This window comes from Falco rusticolus, chromosome 1 (assembly GCF_015220075.1).
Source record: "Falco rusticolus isolate bFalRus1 chromosome 1, bFalRus1.pri, whole genome shotgun sequence".
NCBI classification, from domain to species: Eukaryota; Metazoa; Chordata; class Aves; order Falconiformes; family Falconidae; genus Falco; species Falco rusticolus.
The window spans coordinates 19231797-19253083 of NC_051187.1; the positions used below are offsets into that span (position 1 = coordinate 19231797).

A 21287-nucleotide genomic window follows, 5' to 3' on the forward strand; every position below is an offset into this window, starting at 1 on the left:
CCCCCCCCCCAGCACCAGGCAGGGCTCGGCCACGTGTCCCTCCCGTTTCACCCAGTCCCCTTGGCCCTGGCTGGCGGCCAGTTACGCCATCCCTGGCACAGCCCCACCGCTTGCCCAGCCCCGGGGCAGGGCCTTCCCTGCACGGCCCCGCCATCACCCGCCGAGCACCCGACCCGACCGACAGGGCTGCTGGCCGGGCCTCCCGCCACCTCCATGGTGTCCCTCGAGGGTTTGGTGGCCGTGGCCGCCGTGCTCACCGGCCTGGCTCTCCTGGCTGGGCGCCTTTGGGCAGGGAGGCTGGCGGAGCCCGGAGGCTGGAGAGAGGAGGAGGAAGAGGGGGTCTCCTTCATCACCGAGGATGGCTCGGGGCGCTGCCGGCTGCTGTGCAAGCCCTCGGCGCTGGCCCAGCACCTGGTGCGGAGCTTGGGGCGCTCAGCGGCGTTGTGGGGGGGCCACTGGCCGTGGCCGCGCTGGCCCCAGCTCCAGATGCTGCAGCAGCTCCTGCAGCCGCCCTCGCCAGCGCCGGTGGTGGCCCGGGAGCTCCTGCAGCTGCCTGACACGGGGCTGGTGGCCCTGGACTGGCTGGTGGGGCCATGGGGGGTGACAGGTGGCGGCGGGGGGGGCCCCAGCCCGGTGCTGCTGCTCATCCCCAACGCCACCGGCAAGGTGACGGGGGGGCTGCTGCAGCTGGGGTTGCGGGCGCTGGAGCGGGGCTTCATCCCCGTCATCTTCAACCGCCGGGGCCACAACGGCTGCCCCCTTACCACCCCCCGGCTCCAGCCCTTCGGGGACCCGGGGACCTGCGGGAGGCAGTGACCTACCTGCGCTGCCGGCACCCCACGGCCTCGCTGCTGGCCGTCAGCGAGGGCTCGGGCTCGGGGCTGCTGCTCGCCTACCTGGGGGAGCGCGGCTCCTCCAGCCACCTGGCCGCCGCCGCCTGCCTCTCCCCCGTCTTCCGTGGCCGGGACTGGTTTGAGGCCGGGATGCCCTGGCTCTACGAGTGGCCGCTGCTCCTGCACCTCAAGCAAGGACTCAGCAGGTCAGTGGGGTCCTTGGGGGAGCTGGGGAGGGGGTACCCCGGGAGCCCCTTGGCCATCCCTGGGGGGAGGGGGGCTGCATGCAATGGGTGCTGTTGCCGGCACCTGGAGCCCCAGCATGAGGGGAGAGATGCTGAGAGCAGCAAAACCTGCTGGTTAATGAACACCAGCCTGCAGCCAGCTGCCACTGGACCAGCTTGGCCACCATGCGCTCCCCGACCCGGCTGGCACTGGGGCAGCATCTCGGGGGTCCCCAGCTGGGCGCTGCCACCTCGGTGCGGCAGTGCTGGGTGGGTTCAAAAGCCCCTGTGGTGCACTGGACCCTGACGGGGGGGCTGAGTGGGGCTGGCCACCCCCAGCACTGCTGCTTGTTCTTGAGTCTCTGCCCTGTGGGGCACAGACCCATGGCTGGGCGGGGGGCTGCGCAGCTGCCACCCCCATCCCTGGGTTCTGGGTCTGTGTTGCCCAACACAGCTGCACTGGGGCCGGCCAAGCCGGGCTGGGCCAGGAGATAACTGCCCTGTGCCAGAGCCTTGGGGAAGCAGCAGCTCCCGGGTGGTGCCGATACCTGGGGGTGGGGGGTGGGGGGGCAAAAGTGGGCTTAAAAATGCAAGTAACCCCCAAACTTTGGGGCAAACGGGTGCCAGGTTATGCTTCAGCAAAACCAGGTGGGTGCATCCAGGCAGAGCCTTACTGCAGGGATGGGGAATTGCTGGGAGGTGTCTGTTGGCGGGGGTTGGTTGGGCAGCAGGGTGGTCCCCCCCGCCTTTCCCACTCCCCACTGCAAACCCTGCTGTCGCAGACCCAGCGCAGCGTGCTGGCTGCCTCCCGTTGCCATTGCCATGGCACTGGGCTTGTGCTGGCTGTGCTGTGGGGACCCCCCCCATCAAGGGGCTGGGACAAGCCCTCCCAGACCAGCTCCAGGCAGGGCAGGGGGAGCTCAGCAGCCACCCCCGGCCCCCATGTGCTGGGCCACGGCCAGAGCACAGCTCCCAGCCCACGGCAGCCCCCCCCATCCCCGCAGGTACGCGGGGTCCCTGGCCGAGGCGCTGGACGTGGACAGGGTGCTGGGCAGCCGCTCGCTGCGGGAGCTGGAGGAAGCCCTCTTCTGCCAGACCAAGAGCCACCCCACCAGCTGGGAGGCTTACTGGGAGCGCAACGAGCCCCTGCGCGACGCCGACGAGGCCGCTGTGCCGGTGCTGTGCCTCTGCAGCACCGACGACCCCGTCCGCGGCCCCCCGGCCCGCAGCCTGCCCCTCGAGCTCTTCCGCAGCAGCCCCTACTTCTTCCTGCTGCTGACCCCGCGCGGTGGGCACTGCGGCTTCCCCCGGGGGACCCCGGCCGCTGCTGGGGCCACGAGGCCGTGCTGGAGTATTTCAGGGCCATGGGCGAGTTTCTGCGGGCAGAGGAGCGGAGGAAGGGGCTGCTGCGGTCCCGCAGGTTGGGGGGGCCCACCGGCGAGCCCCCCGTCTTCACCTGGCAGAGGTCCTACACCCGGTTAGCAGCGGGGCGGGGGTCCCCGTGCAGGGGTGGGGGAGTGGGGGTCTCAGAAAGGCAGACAGACACTCCGTGTACTAAAATTACTTTATTTACAGTTGATTTTTTTTTTTAACATTTCCTTTGCTATGATACAAAGGATACTTACAAACAAAATATTACATATGACCTTATTTTTTCTCTTCTCTTATTTTCTGACAACTTGGTAACAGCTTTAAATGCACAATCTATACAATTAATACAGGTTATATATGAGCTATAATGTATGTTTGAACCAGAAGAATACCAGAATACTGACAATACTGTACATTAAGCCTTACCAGTTAGTGCTCGTGGCATTTTCTACAAGAAGGAAAACGCACACCTGTAGATTCACTCATACCAGCTGGTGCTACCAGACACGGAAGCAGAAAGGAGTTTAATTCCCCTAGTTAAATCCTTCGTGGCCCATCACCGTGGTGCTGGGCCTGGAAACCTCAGACCAGTGTTCATAGTAAAACAGCAGATATGTGTGTGGGTTTTTTTCTAACTAATGCTCTGTGGCACAACCGGCGTGGCCGGGCGCCTTCCCCCGGCGCTGCAGCAGCCGGGCTTTGCTAGACCTGGGTGATGCCCCAGAGCAGAGAGCCACGGCGCTGCGGCCGGGCGCTGGGCGAGCTCTTGTTGGTGAGCCGGACCTCCGTACGGAGGGGGAGAGGAGGAGGAGGAGGAGAGGAAAAGCAGCAACAGCTTTGCTGTCAGCAGTAGGCAGCTCTGGCTTTGTGCAGGTGAGCAGGCAGGCGCCAAGCAGGGCAGAGCGCGGCAGGGCACGGTGCTCCCCGGCACGGCTCGGCCCTGGCACACGGAGCTTGCGCCCGGCGAAGCCTCGGTGGGCTCGGAGCTGCCTCGTGGGTAACCGCCTCGCCGGGAAAGTGTTCGCTTTTGTTTCGCAGCCAACGCTAGAGTTGTGTGGCTACAGGTGTGCACTTCCCCTCCTCCGCCGTGGCCTAGTCAGACTGATAAGGTTACATTTTTCTTTTATTTTTGTTTTTTTTCTTTTTAAAGCAACCAGCAACTGAAGTGTTTTCAGTTGACTGGAAAAAGACCTGGCGTTTGCACAGAAGCTGCAAATGGAAAATAGCCGTCCCCTCCTCCCACCCGCTGCATCCCAGCCCAGAAAAATCCCAAACTGTTGGTGGAAGGTAAAACAACAAAAAAACCCAACGACAAACACAGGGTGGAGGCAGAGGGAAGGGGAAGGGGGGAACAGGTTGGAAAACACCAGATTTGAGTTAACATTCCTTGACTTCACAAAATGCTTGTGCAAAAAGAAACAAAACAAAAACCCCAAACAAAACAAAACCAAACCCAGAAACATGCTGGAAATAATGAAACGAATGGAAAGTAATATATAAAATTAAAAATATAAATAGGATGTCTGGCTGACTGGTAGAAGAATAGGTCATTAGGTTACAAAAAGGAATATACATTCAAGAGGCTCTGAACCCAGTGGGGTAACTGATGTTAAACTTGTGTTAATAGTTAGGCTAGAATTCTCAAGTTTGTCTTTAAAATCTCCACAATACAAGCAAGCTATTTTTAAAAAATATACACTATACACACCTCACACAGCTTCTCCTATCCGTATTACACACGTTACGCTACCCTCCCATCCACTAAAGCGGGGGGGGGGGTCCCGCAGCAAAGGTAGGCGGGGGGGGTCCCCCCCCTTCCCGACCCGCGGTGTCGGTGGGGCAGCGATGGCTGCAGAGCCCCAGGCAGGTCGCTTGGCCCTCCGCGTCTTACCAGAACCTTCCTCAAGCATTTACAAGTCACCAAAGGGCTGTAGCCTTTTATGTTATACACACTTCACTTTGTAACGTTAATTATTTACATCAGGGCTGCCCCCCATCTTTTAGCTGTTTCTAGGCAGGTAAAAAAAAAACGTTCCTGTTCCAAGCAAGCAGGGGGAAGAGCTGCGGGGGGGTTAGGAGGGAAGAAAAGCTGAAAGGAAGCGGGTGGTTTGCTTGCCAGAAGCCAAACCAGTACGCGCACGTATGCCTCTCCTCTGATCCTTGCATCCTTACAAGCTCCCGTCCCCTACGACCTCCAGGACACCCAGACCCGGAGAGCACAGCCTCACCGGCGCTCAAACTCCTTTGCTCACAGCTTCCCGGGACACTCAGCAAAGCTATACTCGACTTGCAGACTCGCCTCTGCCACAAGACAAGGAGCACAGAGCCTGACTTCATTCCTCGGAAGCGCCGGGGAGCCCACCCCTCTCATAGCAGCAGGTCTTGCGGCACAAGCCAGCCGCAGCGGGGCAGGGACCCCCAGACCCCGGCATCGCACCCACAGACGCGCCCTTGGTGGCGGCCAGCGGCTGCGGTCAGGCTCTGCTGGAGCTGTGCAAAAGCAGTGGCGACGTACTTCAGCTCCTTAACAACCCTGCGCTGATTCCTAAACTCTGCTGAGCTCAGAGTTGCCATAGAAATGCGTGATCCTGGCACTAAAAGCAGGCAACGATCTTAAATGGAAGTATTTCCCCCCCCCCCCGCCCCCCCTCCCTATTTTTTTTTTTTCCTCCAGTAGGTTTAGATGATCTCGGGTTTATGACAAAAGCAGTCAGAAAGGGGAAACCAGATAATTTCTAAAGAGGTTGAAAAATGGAGTCATAAGCCGGTATTAAACTGCAGCAAAGAACCCGAACTCAGTTCCCATTGAGTTCAGCTCCAGCTAAAAGCTCGAAGCCACCGCTCCGTCCCTCGCACTTGCGCACCGTACAGCACATGACACCGAAGGGAAGAAGATTCCACGCAGCCAAGACAGAAAACCCGGCTGAAGGCTGGAAGCCGGAGGCTGCTGCCCCCCAGCCCTCCTGCCCCCTCGGCTGCTGCTCTGCCTCCCCAGCTCGCAATATTTAAGCACAATTCCTTACAGCATCACTCAGACAAGTCTCGGGGATTAGACGCATGCTGAACTACGACTGGCGGTTGCAGTAGCTTTTTGCTAGCTGGCACATACTGTATCTATAAATTTTAGTACAAAAACTTAAAAAATACAGAAACTAGGTCAATTTGTTAACTACATATTTACAGATAATTACAATTCTTTTCACTCACAATAATTAAACTAATTGTCAGTGAAAATACAAACTGTGCATGTTCTGAGGTACCCGTACTCAAGGGTGGGGAGCGGGGCAGGGGACCGGAGGGGCGAGGTGGAGGGGAAGATCCCCCCCAGGTTTGCTCACATCCATGGGGGCAATGCTCAGCCCTCCTGGTTACTCATTCCTGGACTCAGTGTGTGCACTCAGAGAAAGCAAGGAGAGAGGGAACTGATGGTTTTTTTTTCCCTAGGACGTGGCTTTGGGATGTTTTGAAGATGCCAGGTAGGTGCAAAGCCAACGGTCACGTACCAAACTGCCTTCCTCCTCCCGCAGAGGAGCCTTCAGGTGAAGTGCAAGTATTGAGACCCACAGCTCAGTGGTTAAGGTGCTTGTTTGCTGGCAAATCCGATTTACTAAGTCCCTCTCTAGCTGACAAAGGTCTCTCCTTCCCCAGGGGAAGGGGGCAGGGCAGGGACGCAGCAGGCAGCATCAGGGCCCCAGCTGGCTGAACCCCCTTGTGCAACAGCAACCAGGGTTATCTGCTGCCATCGTTCCCTGGTGGGGTGATGTTTACTATAGCCACTAGATATATCAGCTTTTTTTTTTTTTTTTTTTATTTGGCTGTAAACAGCTACCCACAACCCTCTAAAGCACCTCACATGTATTTCTCAACAGACTCCAGCTCAATCAACTCATAGAAGTGCAAACTGAAACACAGCAGAGGGACACCGACTGGCATCCCTGTCTGGGCATCCACCAGTCCTCCAGCCTGGGCACGTGGCTCCGGGCTCGCTGCCGGCCAGCGCCGGGGTGGGAGAGTCCCACGGGCAGGAGCACAGCGAAAGACAACGCTGTTCCTTGTGAAAGGCTAAGGATGTCCCAACCAAACCCAAGCCTCTCCTACAAAACTTGCAAGAGACATTCCAAAAGGGACAAGGGAGAAAATTACCTCCGAATTCTCCGGTAGCACAAAGAAGAGGGCCTGTGTTGGCATGCTGCTGAGCTGGCTGGGCTGCCCCGGGGGGTAAATACTGCAGCTGGATGAACATGTGGGACTTGACACATGCGAGAACCACTTATCCCCCAAACTGCCAGATGTCTCACTAAGATGGGGTCTGTAGAGGACAAAGCAGAAGGTCAGAAGGGTCTTCACAACTCGAGGAACTTGTGGGCATCCAGCATGGCAACACACCCCTCTAGGATGAGAAAGACCAGGGCAAGATTTGCTAGAAACACCGAGCAGGCAGCCGGGAGAAGAACAAGGCTGTTCTCTGCTTACTGGGCTCAAGTAACAAACCACACGTGCCCAGGCAGAATAAAGAACGGACCAGAACTGCCTGCGTGTTTACGTATGTATGTACAGGTTGTACACACACACACACACGTATTTTAGATCTTCCAATTTAGCTTCCCTTTTGATCCTCCATATAACCTGCTCTAATTAGACACACACAAAGGTAGACAGTGTTCAGAGTTAGCGGCGGCCTGAACTCAGGAATGCCAAAAGCCAGTGCCGGCGCAGCATGCCAAGACCGTGCCGGGCTTGTGATCTTTTGTGGCGAGACGCAGCTGGGGACTCTGAGCTCAGCCCGCTGAGCACTTCACCGGCCCACTCACCGCCTCCCCAGCAGATCGGTACATTGCCTCAACTGCTTTCCTATCGCTATACCATCTTGTTTTCTTCTCTGCCGTCTTCTGACTTTCTGGTACCCTCTGGGAGCTCTCTCCTCTCCTTTACAGCACACCCGTAGCAGCTATCCTACCCCTCCTGCGCCCCAGAAAAAGCAAGCTACAATTAGAGCAGGGCAGTAGTTAAGCGAGGGCTTTTGACTGCGTTCAGCTCTGGCACGGCATGTGCAGATGTACGCGCCCTCGCCCCAGAGAGCCCTGCTGCGGGGGTTGCTTTTGCTCACGAACAGGAGTGCTAAGGAACAGCAGAACTGAAGTGCCCTGACAGAAATGCACAGCAGGAGGTGTGTGTGCACATATACCCACACACACCGTACATACAGAGTATATAAATATATACAAATGAGATACCATATATATATCCAGAGAGATGTGCGTATTCAACAGGAGTAATGGTAGACAGTGGTACAATACAATTTATTGCCTCTCAAGAAATGGCACGTAAGCAGGGTCAAGGGGGCCGGGCAGCCTGACGTGCAAGGTGTCCTTTTTCCCCTTGGAGGGGGTTAATGAACAGCATCATCCCAGGATCAAGCAGGGTGCACCCCGTGCAGGTTACAGCTAGTGTGCAACGCACGTTCTTCTGGAGTGGGAGGGCTGGGTGGGACACAGAGCGATGCCAGCCTGGCCCCGAGCCAGGCGAGGAACAGCTGCGGGGAATTTTCTGAGGAAAGCTTGGGATCATACCACCTCTAGTTCTTCAACCCCTTTGAAGCTCACAGGCTTGGAACGCATGCAGGTGAAACAGAGCCGTGGCCTCCATTTCAGCGCTGCATCCGAGGAAGAAAGCACGTAACGTTCAGCGTGGAAGGGAGCGGTGGCTGCTGACTCCCTGGGGCCACGGCAAAAGAAAAACATGGTCCCTTTCACTGATTTTAACTAACTAAAAATCGAAAGAAAGTCAAATCAGAAGGAGGTGAAAATGCTGGCTCCTCTGTTTTTTTCATCTCCGAGCTAAACTACATCAGAACTTTAGGTTTTTGCAAAGGGGAGAGAAAAATAACCACAGAAGAGATTTCAGAGGCCGAGCTGGCGATTTGAAAACACTGCAACAGAGTTTGCAAAGTAGTCCACACAGAAGAGCTTCCCCAGTGTTAAATACGAACATAAAAGATGTAAGAGAACACCTCTGCTGAGTTACTGGAGTAGTTTCCACAATTTACAGATTACAGTTATTTTTAAAACCAAAGTTAGGGCATGACTGCAACGAGTGCAATATGGACTAATCGGTCTTACTTTTGAGTAATTGGTCTTACTTTTAAAAATAAAGAGTTTGCAAACTGATTCAGAGAGTGTTTGCATCTCTCTAGCGTAGAGTCGGTCGTGCATCTCAGAAATACACCTGAGACAGGTTAAAATTCTCAACACCAGGGGCCTCCTCACAGACCCCCAAGGCACACCAAGCCTGACCCTGAGTCCCTCTGGCTACGGCTGCGTAATGGGGTGCTTTCTCTCGAGATCAGGCTCCTCTGGGACAGCTTTCCTTCCCCCACGTACACACAGGGACACACACATTTAGACCAGTTGATCTGAATCAGTTTTTGCAAACTATTTTAATTAAAATATTAACTTGTTGGAATAGTCCAGGTCTGCACATGATATACATGTAAAAATGGTTACTACACAATTCTTTTTGAATACAAAAAAAGCCAATATGGGATAGCCATCATTTGGATTCAGCATTCAGTCATGCTTGACATTACACAAAGAGATGGGTTGAGAGAATTCTGTTGAAGTAGCTCAATTTAAGCCAGAGACTTTGACCAAATTCAAACCATAACAGAAGCAAAAGAATGAACCCACTGAACTTGCAGGTATAGCCTGTCCCCGCAGTCGCTGCTGCTGTTTGTGATAGAGGAGCTGAACTTCAAAACGCTGTGTTAGCGCCATGCTCTGGGCACACCCTCCACACTCGCATGGTAAATCCCAACACAATTTTGGCCTTTCATTTCATTTTTGTCTTTCTTTCTAACCCCAGGAATACAGGTACCTTTCCTAAAATGAGTTTCGCTGCATTTCAACAACACTGCAATGCAAAAGAATGACCCCAAAACATCCAATTCCACATAAAAACATAGCAGAGGAAAGGACAGGACAACTCACAGTGACCACTTGCCCCAGGGGCAACCAGAATCACCTCCACGGGACCACCGCCTCACCCCAGGCTTCTGTCAACTGTTAGTACTACAAAGCTCCTTACTAAGGGGCTGCTCAAACGTATTTTGGTAGTTTCCACCTTCGATTAGAGTGATATGCTACGTCAAGATGCTAGAAATCCCAGTTGGATTCACCGGATACTGGCAGAGAGTTAAGGATTGGGAGTGGATGTTAATTTAGCTAACGAAAGAACGTCGCCCTGTTGAGAGTACTGAACAGCAGCGAGACACTAGAGTATTTACTATATAAATATGTCACATGGACAAACACATTCGGAAAACCTTGCTTTTGAGCCCTATAAACATATTAAAGGCAAATCCTAGAGTTAGCAGCTAGTGTTTTCTTCAAGATGATTAGTGTGCAAGGAAAAACATTTACAAAGAACCCTGGCTGGTCAGTCCCCAAGACCGAAAATCTTTGCCTCAAGCCAAACTTCATCTGCCTGCTCTTCCCCCAGCCCCACAGTGCCGGCTGACCCAGACCACCCTGGCAGCGGCACAAGAGCACGGGGGCATCTCCAGTTCCCAGCACTGAGGGATGACACGATGCCACAAAGCAATTCGGTTAATGAGACTCCCTGACCCCTTCATCACCGTATGGATTTCACAACCTCCTTTGCTTCCTTTCAGTAGTACAGCAGCTCCAACGAGCCTCTGGAAGTAGTGCCTTCTCGCATGGTGTGATATGCTGCCAAAATATCACAGCATCTCAAGGGACTGTAAAAGTTGTGAAGTATTGCAGCAACGAAAATAATAAAAAAGAGCCTCACATGCAGCAAGATCTACAGTGGTGATGTGGGTTAGTCATCAGCTGGGAAAGTCATTGGCTCAGCTCCTCCTGGTACACTGTGGCAACTAAACATTTAAACAGTTGGCTACACTCTACATGTAAACAGGAAATTGCAACAAGCCAAAAAGGTAATAAATTGGTGGATGTAGTGTAATAATGAAAAACCTGATCAATGGCATTTTGTGACTATGGCATCCTTCAAAATACCTCTGGCATTTGAGACTGATTGGCTAAAAGTCTAAACATTTCTGAATGGAGCAAAAAGAACTACGCTGGGCTCCAAGAATCATTCTGATGCTTAGCTAAAATGAGATGTCACAGTATTAGCTTTACAAGTGCATTACTTATGCTCCTCTGCCCAACCTCATCTGAGCTACCAGCAGCACAGTCAGGGAGTGCCAAAGCAGGAATACAATTTCCAACATTTCTAGCCTGTTCCCTCCAGACAGGTTTACCTACACAGTTCTCAGGAAGCTGACCAGTGCCTTCTGAGAGAACGTCACTTCATACACGACATGGAGCGGGCACTTGGGTAGAAGGGCCCTGCTGAACTACCTGGTGTCTCTTGGCCTCTCTTCTCACCCTTTTTCCTCACCTACAAGCCTTTGAAAATGCCTCTTGGCAGAGGCAATACCCTAGAAATGTATCCAATTTAATGACAAATAAAAATGGAACAGAAGATCCAGCTGTTCCTCCCCTGGATGTTGGCTTAAAGGCAGCTCGCCTGGTTTTTGCAGGATGGCAGTTCGAAATTTATGGACATGGGAGGAGGTCTCCATTCTCCCTCAGACTTCCTATGGATGGCGTGATGAGGGCAGTCTGAGGCCCTTCTGTCCTGTCAGTGTGATGACCACCAGCCAACTCTTCTGACTAACTGCATATATTTCTCAGACGCCCTCCCAAGACCCCTCCAAAAAGTAAAAAACAACGAAAAAACCCCCCCAAAAACCACCCCCCCAAACCCTGCAGCCAAATACTATGACATCCCAGTTAGTAAACACAAAACGTAATGCTTTACAAAATGAGTACAATATTCCATGTGCACCCAGCTTCCACACGTCAGCACCGCACTGAGGAGGCTGCTGGGCTGGTGTCTGTAGGCAGTTTCTGTTGGCAGACAGCTCCAGTGGAATTGCCACCCTCAGTTATTGTTTAAGTTATGTATAAGACATGTGTGAACCATTGGATATTTGTGAAGTAACACTTGTGCTCCTGCTCATGCCCTGCTCCGTCCGTCCCCCAGAAGCTGTCCGCCTCAGAGCCTGGGGGCTGTTGCGGACCCCTATAGCACTACTTCGAGGTACCCCCTGCATGGGCCCCGAGGGGTGACCCCATGGCTGGGGTCCACCTTGCATTGGATGGCCCCAAGCTTGTGGTGGGCCACCCATGGGATGACCCCAGTGAGGTCCTGCACCCCCAGTAGGATTGTGGGACCAGCCAGAAGCTCCCGGGTAGCTGTGGCTGAACGCCTCGGGGGAGAGATTAGAAAGAACCATATTACTAAAACCTAGCCTCATGCTTTCTGAGTCAAAGGCTTCGATCTCGCGAGCTTGACGCTCCAGCAGGCTTCGTATCCGTTCGGTACGCTCATTCTGCAACGCCAGCATCTCCTCCTCAATCTAGGAAGGAAAAAAGAAGAGACAGTCTGTAGCAGCAGGACTCCTTCACAGGCACGGCCTCAAGTCTCTGCAGGACTTGTAACAGCAAGCTAACGAGGCACCTTCTCCCCGTGTTTCCACACGAGACTGGATCTAGATCACATGTCCACTGACATGCAATTTGTTCTGAACACCAAAGGACAAGTCCCACAAACCTGCACACGTCAAAGCATGGTGAGTACCAGTTGGAGCGTCTCGTTCCCTGGGGAATACAAAAGTTTTGGGGATGCAAATCCAACATTTGCACCGATACGAACAGCTTGACATAGATTAATCTTTTAAGAAGCAACAAAGTCTACAGCTTCCATAAAAGCCTACCAGGAAAGCACCTTCAGATACAGCCGAGCACAGTGCCTATGCAGTCAAATACCTGCCAACACAGCTTAATGTGACCTGACCTTTGCTGTTTGTAGCTGAATCTAAGCATGATGACTCCTATTTCCTCCAGGATTCAATGTATGAGCCCACATTCAGTTTCCTCTCCCATGTTCACTGGCCAGATTTTTAGCTCATATTTATCATTTCCTATCTACCCTCTTTCTAAATTGGTTTCTCATATTTTATTACCCCGATACTTTCTCCAGGGTGTGTGGCTCAAGAAAGCAGGCAGTGATGTTTGAGTTGTGTCGCAGATTATTAGCTAGATGAGATGCAAGCTGGCAACTCCAATTTCTTCCCTGTAACACTGTTCCAAATTGGTTTCCAACGGTACTTCGGCAGGGGCACTGGGATCAGCTCTGGAAGTACAGAAAACATGGGGCTATGGCCTCCTGACACCCATCAGGTAGGGATGAAAGCCTTTCTTATTGAAATCTTTGCAGTCAGGTGGAGAACCAAAGAATCGCTCCATTATCTTTGTGCCAGCACTGAAAAAGCCACTTTTGGCCTGGATGAAAAAGACCAAATGGGTAAATAGCAGCAGCCAAGACTTTTTAGCATAGCTCACTGGCATCTCCCCTGCTGTCGGGAGCAATGTGGCCAAGAGGTGTTATCTTGGTGTGCCGAAGGTACCGGGCAGAATGTTGTAAGCACCCTCTCGCCTTAGTCAGACAATATGCAAAATGATTTCATCTGGAATTTAGGAAACAATCTGCTCCAGTGCGAGTCATCTCCTGACCCATTTGGGACTTTCAGAAACTGCCTTACCTACTTGTCTGTGTCTTAGCACTAGCTGAGTGACACTGACTCTCTCCATAGAGCAGCCTTGCTCACTCCTGCTGAAAGCCACGCAGCAGCCACCTAGCTTGGATAAGACAGAACGGGAAGAATGTGCCTCCTCTAACATCAACCCTTCAAAACGCTCCACTTGTTTTTTCCAGTCCTGCTGTCTAACCAGAATCCTCCCTTTACAATGTCTTCAGCATGTCCAGCTGCTCAGAGTTTTCAGTCTTTGTGCCAGCAGAACACACAAAACTTGGTACAACCGAACTTCACAGAAAGGCATGCCTAACATGCTGCGTTCAAATGACATCACTTCGAAACGACCCCAGGATGCAGGACTCTGAAGATGAGGTGTCTGAGGCATGTGGGAAGGAAATGAGTAAATCTGAAGTCTTTTAAAGACACTCTTGGGACATGCTCATTACTGGTGCAACACAAACAACATAGCATCAGGGTATAGCTTGTACAGTGCCTCACTCGCTGGCGCTTACAGGCTGCACGCTGACGGGGCTGGCTGCTCCCTCCTTAGCCTAAGTCAGACATGTATCCTCTGGTGAGTTACTATGGTGATGGGCACTGTCAAAAATAAAGAGCACTGTGCTGAGAAGGAAGGAGAGTCCTATGCACACACTAACTTCTGGAATCTGGTTTATTATTGAACACCGGGGACTGACTTTGCCACAGGCTATGTATATATTTGTGCACATAAATTCAGACATTCATCTTGTGCACATACCTGCCCTTCCTCTGGCTGCCAGTTTCAGTTAGCATGTGCAAGCAAATACCAGGTGACATTGCTGAGCGACCCACACCAGCATACTTGCAACTCTCAACTCTTACAAAAGTCTTACAAAATCACAACACAATTCTTACAAAACCAGAGTAACGCCTCTCCTCCCAAAAACCACCCTTGCAAAAGAAGGATGCATCTACTTTTGCACCCACTTTCCCTTGAGCCGCTGCTAAGTGACTGTAACCCCAACAAGAAACAGCGTGTCACTGTTAGTCCATGACTTTGTGACTTGTAATGTGCTAGGACTGCATGTATTGCTAAATAAACCTATGGAAGTTAGAACAGTAAGAAACTGGATGATGCTTCAAGGCAACACAGGGACACAAACACACAAAATACTATGCTATATCTTATTTTTATTGGTTTTTTCCTCTCTATGAAGCAGCACTGCTAAGCTTCCTGTCACCGTTACTGACACCAAATGTTTCATAGGGACTTTCTATGCACAACACACTTCAATCCTGGCCCATAATGAAAGCCATCATCACAGGCTGATGTGTGTTTCCTTCAGTCACTGGCCTCACTTCCACAGTTTTGACCGAACACTACATGCAGTGCAACACACGCTGCTCCCACAGACGAGGAGCAGTGCCCAGCAGCAGGCTGAGGGTGCCATGCTGCTTCCCACAGCAGATGGTGCCGCCAGAGGGCAATGCACACCCAGCGTCAACAACCCAACGGCAGGGCTGTACGGGAGCTGTCCTCTTCTGGAGGGGACCAAAATAACTAGCGATGGGGTCTAAAGACAGCTATTCCACATGCGAGCGCCACACGGGAACTCCGTTTTCACAAATTCAGTTACTTGTAGAGATTCAGGTGTATTTGCAGGAGCCCAAAGCACAGCGGGAGCATACTGCCACCTTTGGAGATGCTTCCTCCTGATGGTGAGGTGGAGCAGTTTTAGGCCGATGGGGGCCCTCTAATCAGCCCAGCACCCATCCATCCATCCGCTTGCCTCTGGGAGAAGTGTAAAAGAACCCTGAGGCCACAGAGTAATTGCCCCAATTTAACAATCGCCAATCAGCAAAGTTGGGAACCGTTGCATGAATGGTGATGGCTGGCACCCACAGGGCAAATCAAAGGGGAAAAAATTTGCAGGAGGAAGGCTGATTGTGTATTTCCTTTCACCAACTGGGGCATTACCCTTCCCCTGGTTTGTATAGGCCACTCATCCCTTTATGCACCTGACAGAATCACAGAATCATTTAGGTTGGGAAAGACCTTTAAGATCATTGAGTCCAACAATGACCCCAGCACTGCCAAGCCCACCACTAAACCACGTCCCCAAGTGTCACATCCACATGTCTTTTAAATAGTTCCTGGGACGGTGACTCCACCACTTTCCTGGGCAGCCTGTTCCAGTGCTTGACAACCCTTTCGATGAAGACATTTTTCTTAATATTGAATCCAAACCTCCCCTGGCTGTTTCCTCTTATCCTATCACTTGTTACTTGGGAGAAGAGACTGACCCCCTACTCGCTACAGCCCCCTTGCAGGTAGTTGTAGAGAGCGAGGTCTCCCCTGAGCCTCCTTTTCTCCAGGATAAACAATCCCAGCTCCCTCAGCCGCTCCTCCTAAGACTTGTGCTCTAGTCCCTTCACCAGCTTCGTTGCCCTTGTCTGGACACACTCCAGCACCTCCATGTCTGGCACTGCACAGAAAAGCACACTTCAACAAGGAGTACCTTAATACACATAGCCAATCACAAGCTGAAATCTAGGGAGCAGCATGTCACCCATGCCTGTGGGTCTGGCTACTTCAGTTCGCTTAGGGAAATGCTGCAGACAGCGGCATTTCTGTAACAAGCATAATTTTATAGGGAAAAAAAAGCCTGGTCTCCACAGATTTGACAAACGGAACAGATCTGCAGTAGAATAGTGTTACCATGAAACACAGGGTCTCAGATACATTTTACCTTTAGCCCCCTCCCCAAAGATACCCAACAGTGATACTATGCAAATTCCAAAAGCACACCCCTCCTCCAGCTTTAGGCTGTTACTGTCTGTCCTGTAATGAGCTGGGGAAGCTAATCTGCAGCTCAGAGACAGAAAGAACAGTTCACTTTCCCTTCTGCCCAGAGAGGCATGACTCCCTCTGGCACGCTTCAAGCAGCTCTAACCCAGCCAGAAGCTGCTCACATAGGACAGCTGAGCTGGCAGAAAGTTTAGCCTATGTGTCACTGAGCTATCATCCCAGCGAGGCAAATACCCAAATGATTGTGTTACTATATACAGCAAGGTAAAAGCAATTTCTCTCTCTATTGGTAAGTACAGTGCAATTTAAGATCTGAGATATGGAGCGTGCTAATGATGCTCACGTGCCCATTTTACCTTCTGCTCAAGGAGGGCCCGGCGGAGGGATACCCTCTGTTCAAGATCACGCAGCTCCCGATCATGCTGGGCTTCTGCCTGCATCTTGATTTTACTCTGATATGCATTCAGCAGCTCCAATTCTTGCTGCAGCTGCATCTTCAAAACCTGGCACTCTGCTTCCTGTGCTTCATCCAAACGCAGCTGGGAAAGAGAGACAATAGAGACATTTCACTATGGGGCAACCACTCATGACAATCCGGGGGAGGACTGCGGGGAAGGGGAGAGAATGGGATGGGACTTTGTTTTCTTAGCAATACAATTGGTCTCTATTGTACTTCGTTTCACTGAACAGAGAACCTATAGTGACAAAGACTGGTGACAGTGAGCCCACAGCACTGATGCAAGTGATGCTGATGAGCAGTGGCGCCTCAGGAACCACGATCCATACTGCAGAGACCAGACTGCTGGAGGTGCTAACATCCACAGCTCTCCTTTTGCCAGAGGCAAAGAGAAGATCTCTTGCTCTGTTCAACTGGATTAACCAATTACCTGTATGCAGGGGACTTACGTCCATATCCCTGTCAATGTAGGACTTCAGGCAAAAAAATATAATGACATAAATCTAAAAGCAGTATGATACTCAGCTTTTAACCTGCCCAAATATAAATTAAGCCAGCTACCCTGCCTCAGAGCATCAAATTTGTACAGAGCGATGTTAGCACGATGCGATATGCAAGAAGTGCAAAGAAAACTGCACATTCAGCTGTAGCAAGGACTCAAAGCATTGCTGAAGTGGTCATTCCTTAAAGAAGGAACCTCTTCAAGAAGGAATCACAGACCTTTCACAACACTTTTACCATTATTTCAGATTCACAGTCTAAACCCTGGACCCCTGCATGACTCAATGAGCATCTTCCACCAGTGGGACATGCTTTGGTTGGTATCATTGACAAATCAAAACCTAAACGACTTAAGACAGCAAGCTGCACATTTTTCAACGATGCTTTAACAGGGATGTTTATATTGTCAAACTTCATGGAAAAGCAGTCTTCTGGCCACACAGATGCATCACTTTGGATCTCTGCAACAGCAGCTTCAACTTCAACCTGCCTGAAGGGGGGTAATACCGCTTTCCTCTGCATTTGAACGCTGCTTTTTAAATACAGAGGAATGACTGTGCAGGGTATGGCACGTGCAGCAAGGAAGCAGGCTGCTGTCAGGATACAGATTGGTTAAAATGCAAACATCCCTATGTGGCTGAGGAACCCTGGGTCCCTCGGAGGCGACTCACAGCTTGTGTAGAGAGCATTTCATTAATGCTGTGATCATACTGCTCAGCCAGGATAGCCAGCTTCCGGGTCTGCTCCTCCTTGAGCCGTTTGAGGACAGCTTTATGTTCACTCTTTGGCGTGGTCTCCAGCAGATGGTTTCTCAGTGCTTTGTACTGTCTGGTTTGGATCTTGCAAGTATCCTGAAACTGCTTCTTTATCTGGAGTTCTTTTGACTGGAAAGATGGAGGGGACACAAACAAAGAAAAAAACAGCATGTTTCAAATGAGAGAAATATCCATTCAAATGGATATTTAGGATTACATTAAGGATATGAGTTCAAGAATCCACAAATGTATATTAACATCTACAGTGCAAGGAGGGAAGCAAAATACACAAGAGGCAGTGACTATTGCTGCAGCTGCTTTGACATTGCTACTGTGCGAAACAATTACAATACAGATACTTTTATAACAAAGCTCCAGCCTAAATACAGCTGTCTCTGCACAAAAAGACTCACATTTGTCACTGGACTGGATCCAGTCCTGGGTGTTGCTTTTCAAGAAAAGTTCTTGAAGGACAGGGCTAATATTTATTAGCACCAAAAGCCATACTTACACATCACTGTGTTTGTATGGTACATATATATGAATAGCACTTAATGTTATGAAAAGAAGCAGATCTGGTGCATGGGAAGGGACAGGGAAAAACAGCAACACTTCTTCCACTGAGAGTTTGATGAAGATAAGATGTATTCTAATCATTGATATTAAGAACCTGCTTTTCATAAAGATACTAAAAAATGGCTGGGAAAGATTAGATGCTTGAAAATGTACACCACAAGCAACATTAGTATTGTGCCAGCCTAGCAAACAAAACAATTCCCCATCCCCAATGGAAGCTTACTGGAGACTTTCCCTTTGCGCTTCCTAGCATCTCTGTATCATTTAAAGACCTAATATTGCAATTGCCCGCAGAAGTGGGAGATATCAATCCTGGAAAATGTATCTGGATCCGATTTTTCTGCGTGGCCTTGAGGAAATTAATTATTTTTTTCTTTCACTTGCCTTACCTGCCTCCAGAGCACTTGTGAGGGTTATCTGCTAAGTGTTTTAAGACACTGAAAAGGAGGGTGTTCTGGAGTTCCCTGTATCTTTCTACAGGAGGGCTGGCAGGGATTCCTCTAACTAAGCAAAACTCAGGAGTGATGAGTGACGGTGGTTAACTGACAGTCAAGTTCACCATGGTAAGAAAAAACAAACAAAGAAACAAAAAATCCCGAAACCACTAAAACCTCACATCAGGGCAGTCAGTATACGCTCTGGGCCATCCCCACTGTCAGCCACCATGGTCAAATCCTGTAACACTGAGGTCAGAAACAGAGCATGAGAGCAGACTCTTATCCCTTGAATAAGCTGGAAGAGCTCCGGGATCTGAACCAGCAAGGCAGATATATGTGCATATCTCCCGTCAGATCCCCCACTGCCTGCTCCTGGCACTAATTCAAGGCTCAGCAGGGTGGCTGGTAAGTGCAGCACTTGTAGCTACCTGGGAAGATGCAGTGGGATCAGACAATATATCCAGCCCAATTTAGATATCAGCATGCTTTGCTGCATAAACCAACAATTCCACTTTGCTAACCTGATGCAGAAAACGGGACAAAGATGGGTTTCATTCAAACCAAAACATGTATCACAGAGAGGAATACATCACTTTTACCCTTTCTACATTTACAGGAAGTTATTTCCCTCCAGGAAACCTTTAAGGTTGTTTCTCCCTGCCCTTAAGGGAAGTGTCAGCAGGTTACACATTCCCGTCAGGGACCCGGTCACAGCAAAACACCAGCAATCTATTTTGCCCTCACTTTCTGTGAAGCCTTGCTTGGACACCAGACTGTTTACAGGCTTCCAATCCAAAGGCTTTAACAACAGGAAACAGAAGGGAGGGGTAAGATTTCCAGTCAGGCTTCTGACAAGATCATTTTGACCTAGTATTGTGAAATACCAGCAAAAGGGTATTTGCATCACAATTAACACACTCGAAATAATAACAGAGCAGTTTTCACTGAAGGGTGAATTCTAGTTATCGGTCCTTCTGGTGCTGTAATAGCAGCAACAGACACTGACCGTTAAAAACCTGCTTTCAGGACAAAGGACCTCACTAAATAACAAAGGGAAAGCCTGAAACATGTGCCCTTGAGGGAAAACGTTGCTGGAGAGAGAAATTGAACAAATAGTCAAATTATCTATTCAATTAAGAATACTCGCCTGTATTAGTCAGAAGCAAGAGAAGGAGTTAATACCAGGCAACAGCCTCAATAAATAGGCAATTGTGCTACAAACTGAACGGTTGTCCACAGGCTCCATTATTAGCACTGTGTGTACGCAAAGGTGCTGGATTGACAGCTCAAGCCTGAAAATCCTTCACTAATCGCAGAACAGCCATGCAAAGCGAAGTGCAAGCTTTCCACGCTCCCTGCAAAACGCTCCAGCCCTGTCCTCACTGGAAAAGGGAAGGGGTTGAAGAGCCTGCAGAGGTGAGAGGGCAGCCAAGCCCCTGTCGCCCAGAGAGCCTGCCGATCCTGCTGTCCCAACTGCCAGCCAGGGAACGAGAACGGACATGCTGCCCACTCGTGTTTGCACAGCTTCACCTTGGGGAGGCAGAACTCATTCATGCTAATCTCAGAAGGATCAACCTAATACAGCTGCTTCAGTTTTATTCAGCTCAGAGTGCAGCGCAGCTTCCCTGTGAAGTCATCAGCTATTTATACACTATATCCTTGGAGATTCTCAACAGCGATCAGATGGTCCCTTGTTCTCACAAGCTAGGTTTTCACTATTTAATATTATTCTAATATTGACAAATAAGGTTTGGTTTTGGGGTTTTTTGCTGAAGTTCTGTTTTCAAGTTGGTTATTTTCTCTTGAAGAAGATAACATGCAGGTGGTGAAAACTAAGTCAGATGGGAAATATCACAAAGAGGAAAGACCTAGAACAACAAAGAAACCCCATGCTCAGTATGCCATACACTCATTTTGTTACTGGCACAGCTGAACACTGGGTGGAGAGAAGAAGTCTGCCTCCTCAAAGGAAATGTACCAGGCAGCTTTGTGAAAGGCCTTATACTCCCTTCTCAGACACTTCAGAATAAACCACTGAACTTCTTTGGATGAAGCGAAGGCTTACAATGAAAACACTAAGAGCCTCAATTACAGAGGCCCTATAGTTCTGGTCAGCCACCGCAGCTACAAGGGCAGCATGAGAAACCCATGAGAGCACAACACAGCAAAGGTCAGTGCTAGGAGCTTCCTGAGGACACTGCAGCTGGCTGGTGTCTCTCTCTCTCACCCCCCGACTTGCAGGCATACCAGCCTCACTATAAAAACAATAACAAGGTGAATTAGCCAAGACCAACAGTGCAGTTCATTTTGATGCACACAGCAACAAAAAGCTTTTTTTTTTTTTGGAGGGGTGGGGGAAGGGGGCAGGGGGAAGTGTGTTTTTAAATGACACTGCTTCATTACAGCAAAAATTAGATTTTGTTCTTGTGTATGGGGGAGAAGAGGATCAGAAAACAGCGTAGGAGGAAGAGGGGGGAAAAAAGGGCACTGCAAAGATTAAATGCATTTTAAATGGCCACAAAAAGGAAGGCACACCGCTGAGAACAATGGCTTTTCAAATAAAACGAGGGAATAGTGCTGCTGTGGCCTGCCTACAATACACTGCAACATCAACCACCATTACTATGGTTCATGCATATGGTGCTTACAGGGCCGCAGTTGCATCCCAGCAGTTACACAATGTGACAAATACGTTGCTTTTTAATAAAGGTATATTAT

At 50.4% G+C, this 21287-nt stretch overlaps 2 protein-coding genes across 4 annotated transcripts in view; one reads left to right on the forward strand and one right to left on the reverse strand.

Annotated features, from left to right (window-relative positions):
• Positions 1-32: 32 nt before the first annotated feature.
• On the forward strand, positions 33-11186 carry ABHD15 (abhydrolase domain containing 15). Its single transcript, XM_037373275.1, is given in 4 exon segments — positions 33-787; positions 790-1039; positions 2062-2366; positions 2369-11186. Coding segments are annotated over 4 exon segments (1410 nt in total). The 5' UTR covers positions 33-213; the 3' UTR covers positions 2650-11186.
• Positions 5867-21287, reverse strand: part of TAOK1 (TAO kinase 1) — a 57943-nt gene continuing 42522 nt past the window's right edge. For 2 of the 3 annotated variants that reach the window (XM_037373209.1, XM_037373199.1), the window contains exons 18-20: positions 17473-17685; positions 16200-16382; positions 11220-11876 (exon numbers count right to left, since the gene is read on the reverse strand). In XM_037373209.1, the coding sequence (XP_037229106.1) occupies positions 11415-11876; positions 16200-16382; positions 17473-17685 (858 nt within the window). In that variant the 3' untranslated portion in view covers positions 11220-11414. Of the gene's footprint in view, positions 11877-16199; positions 16383-17472; positions 17686-21287 lie in introns of all 3 variants that reach the window. The other variant, XM_037373189.1, reaches the window with a different exon arrangement.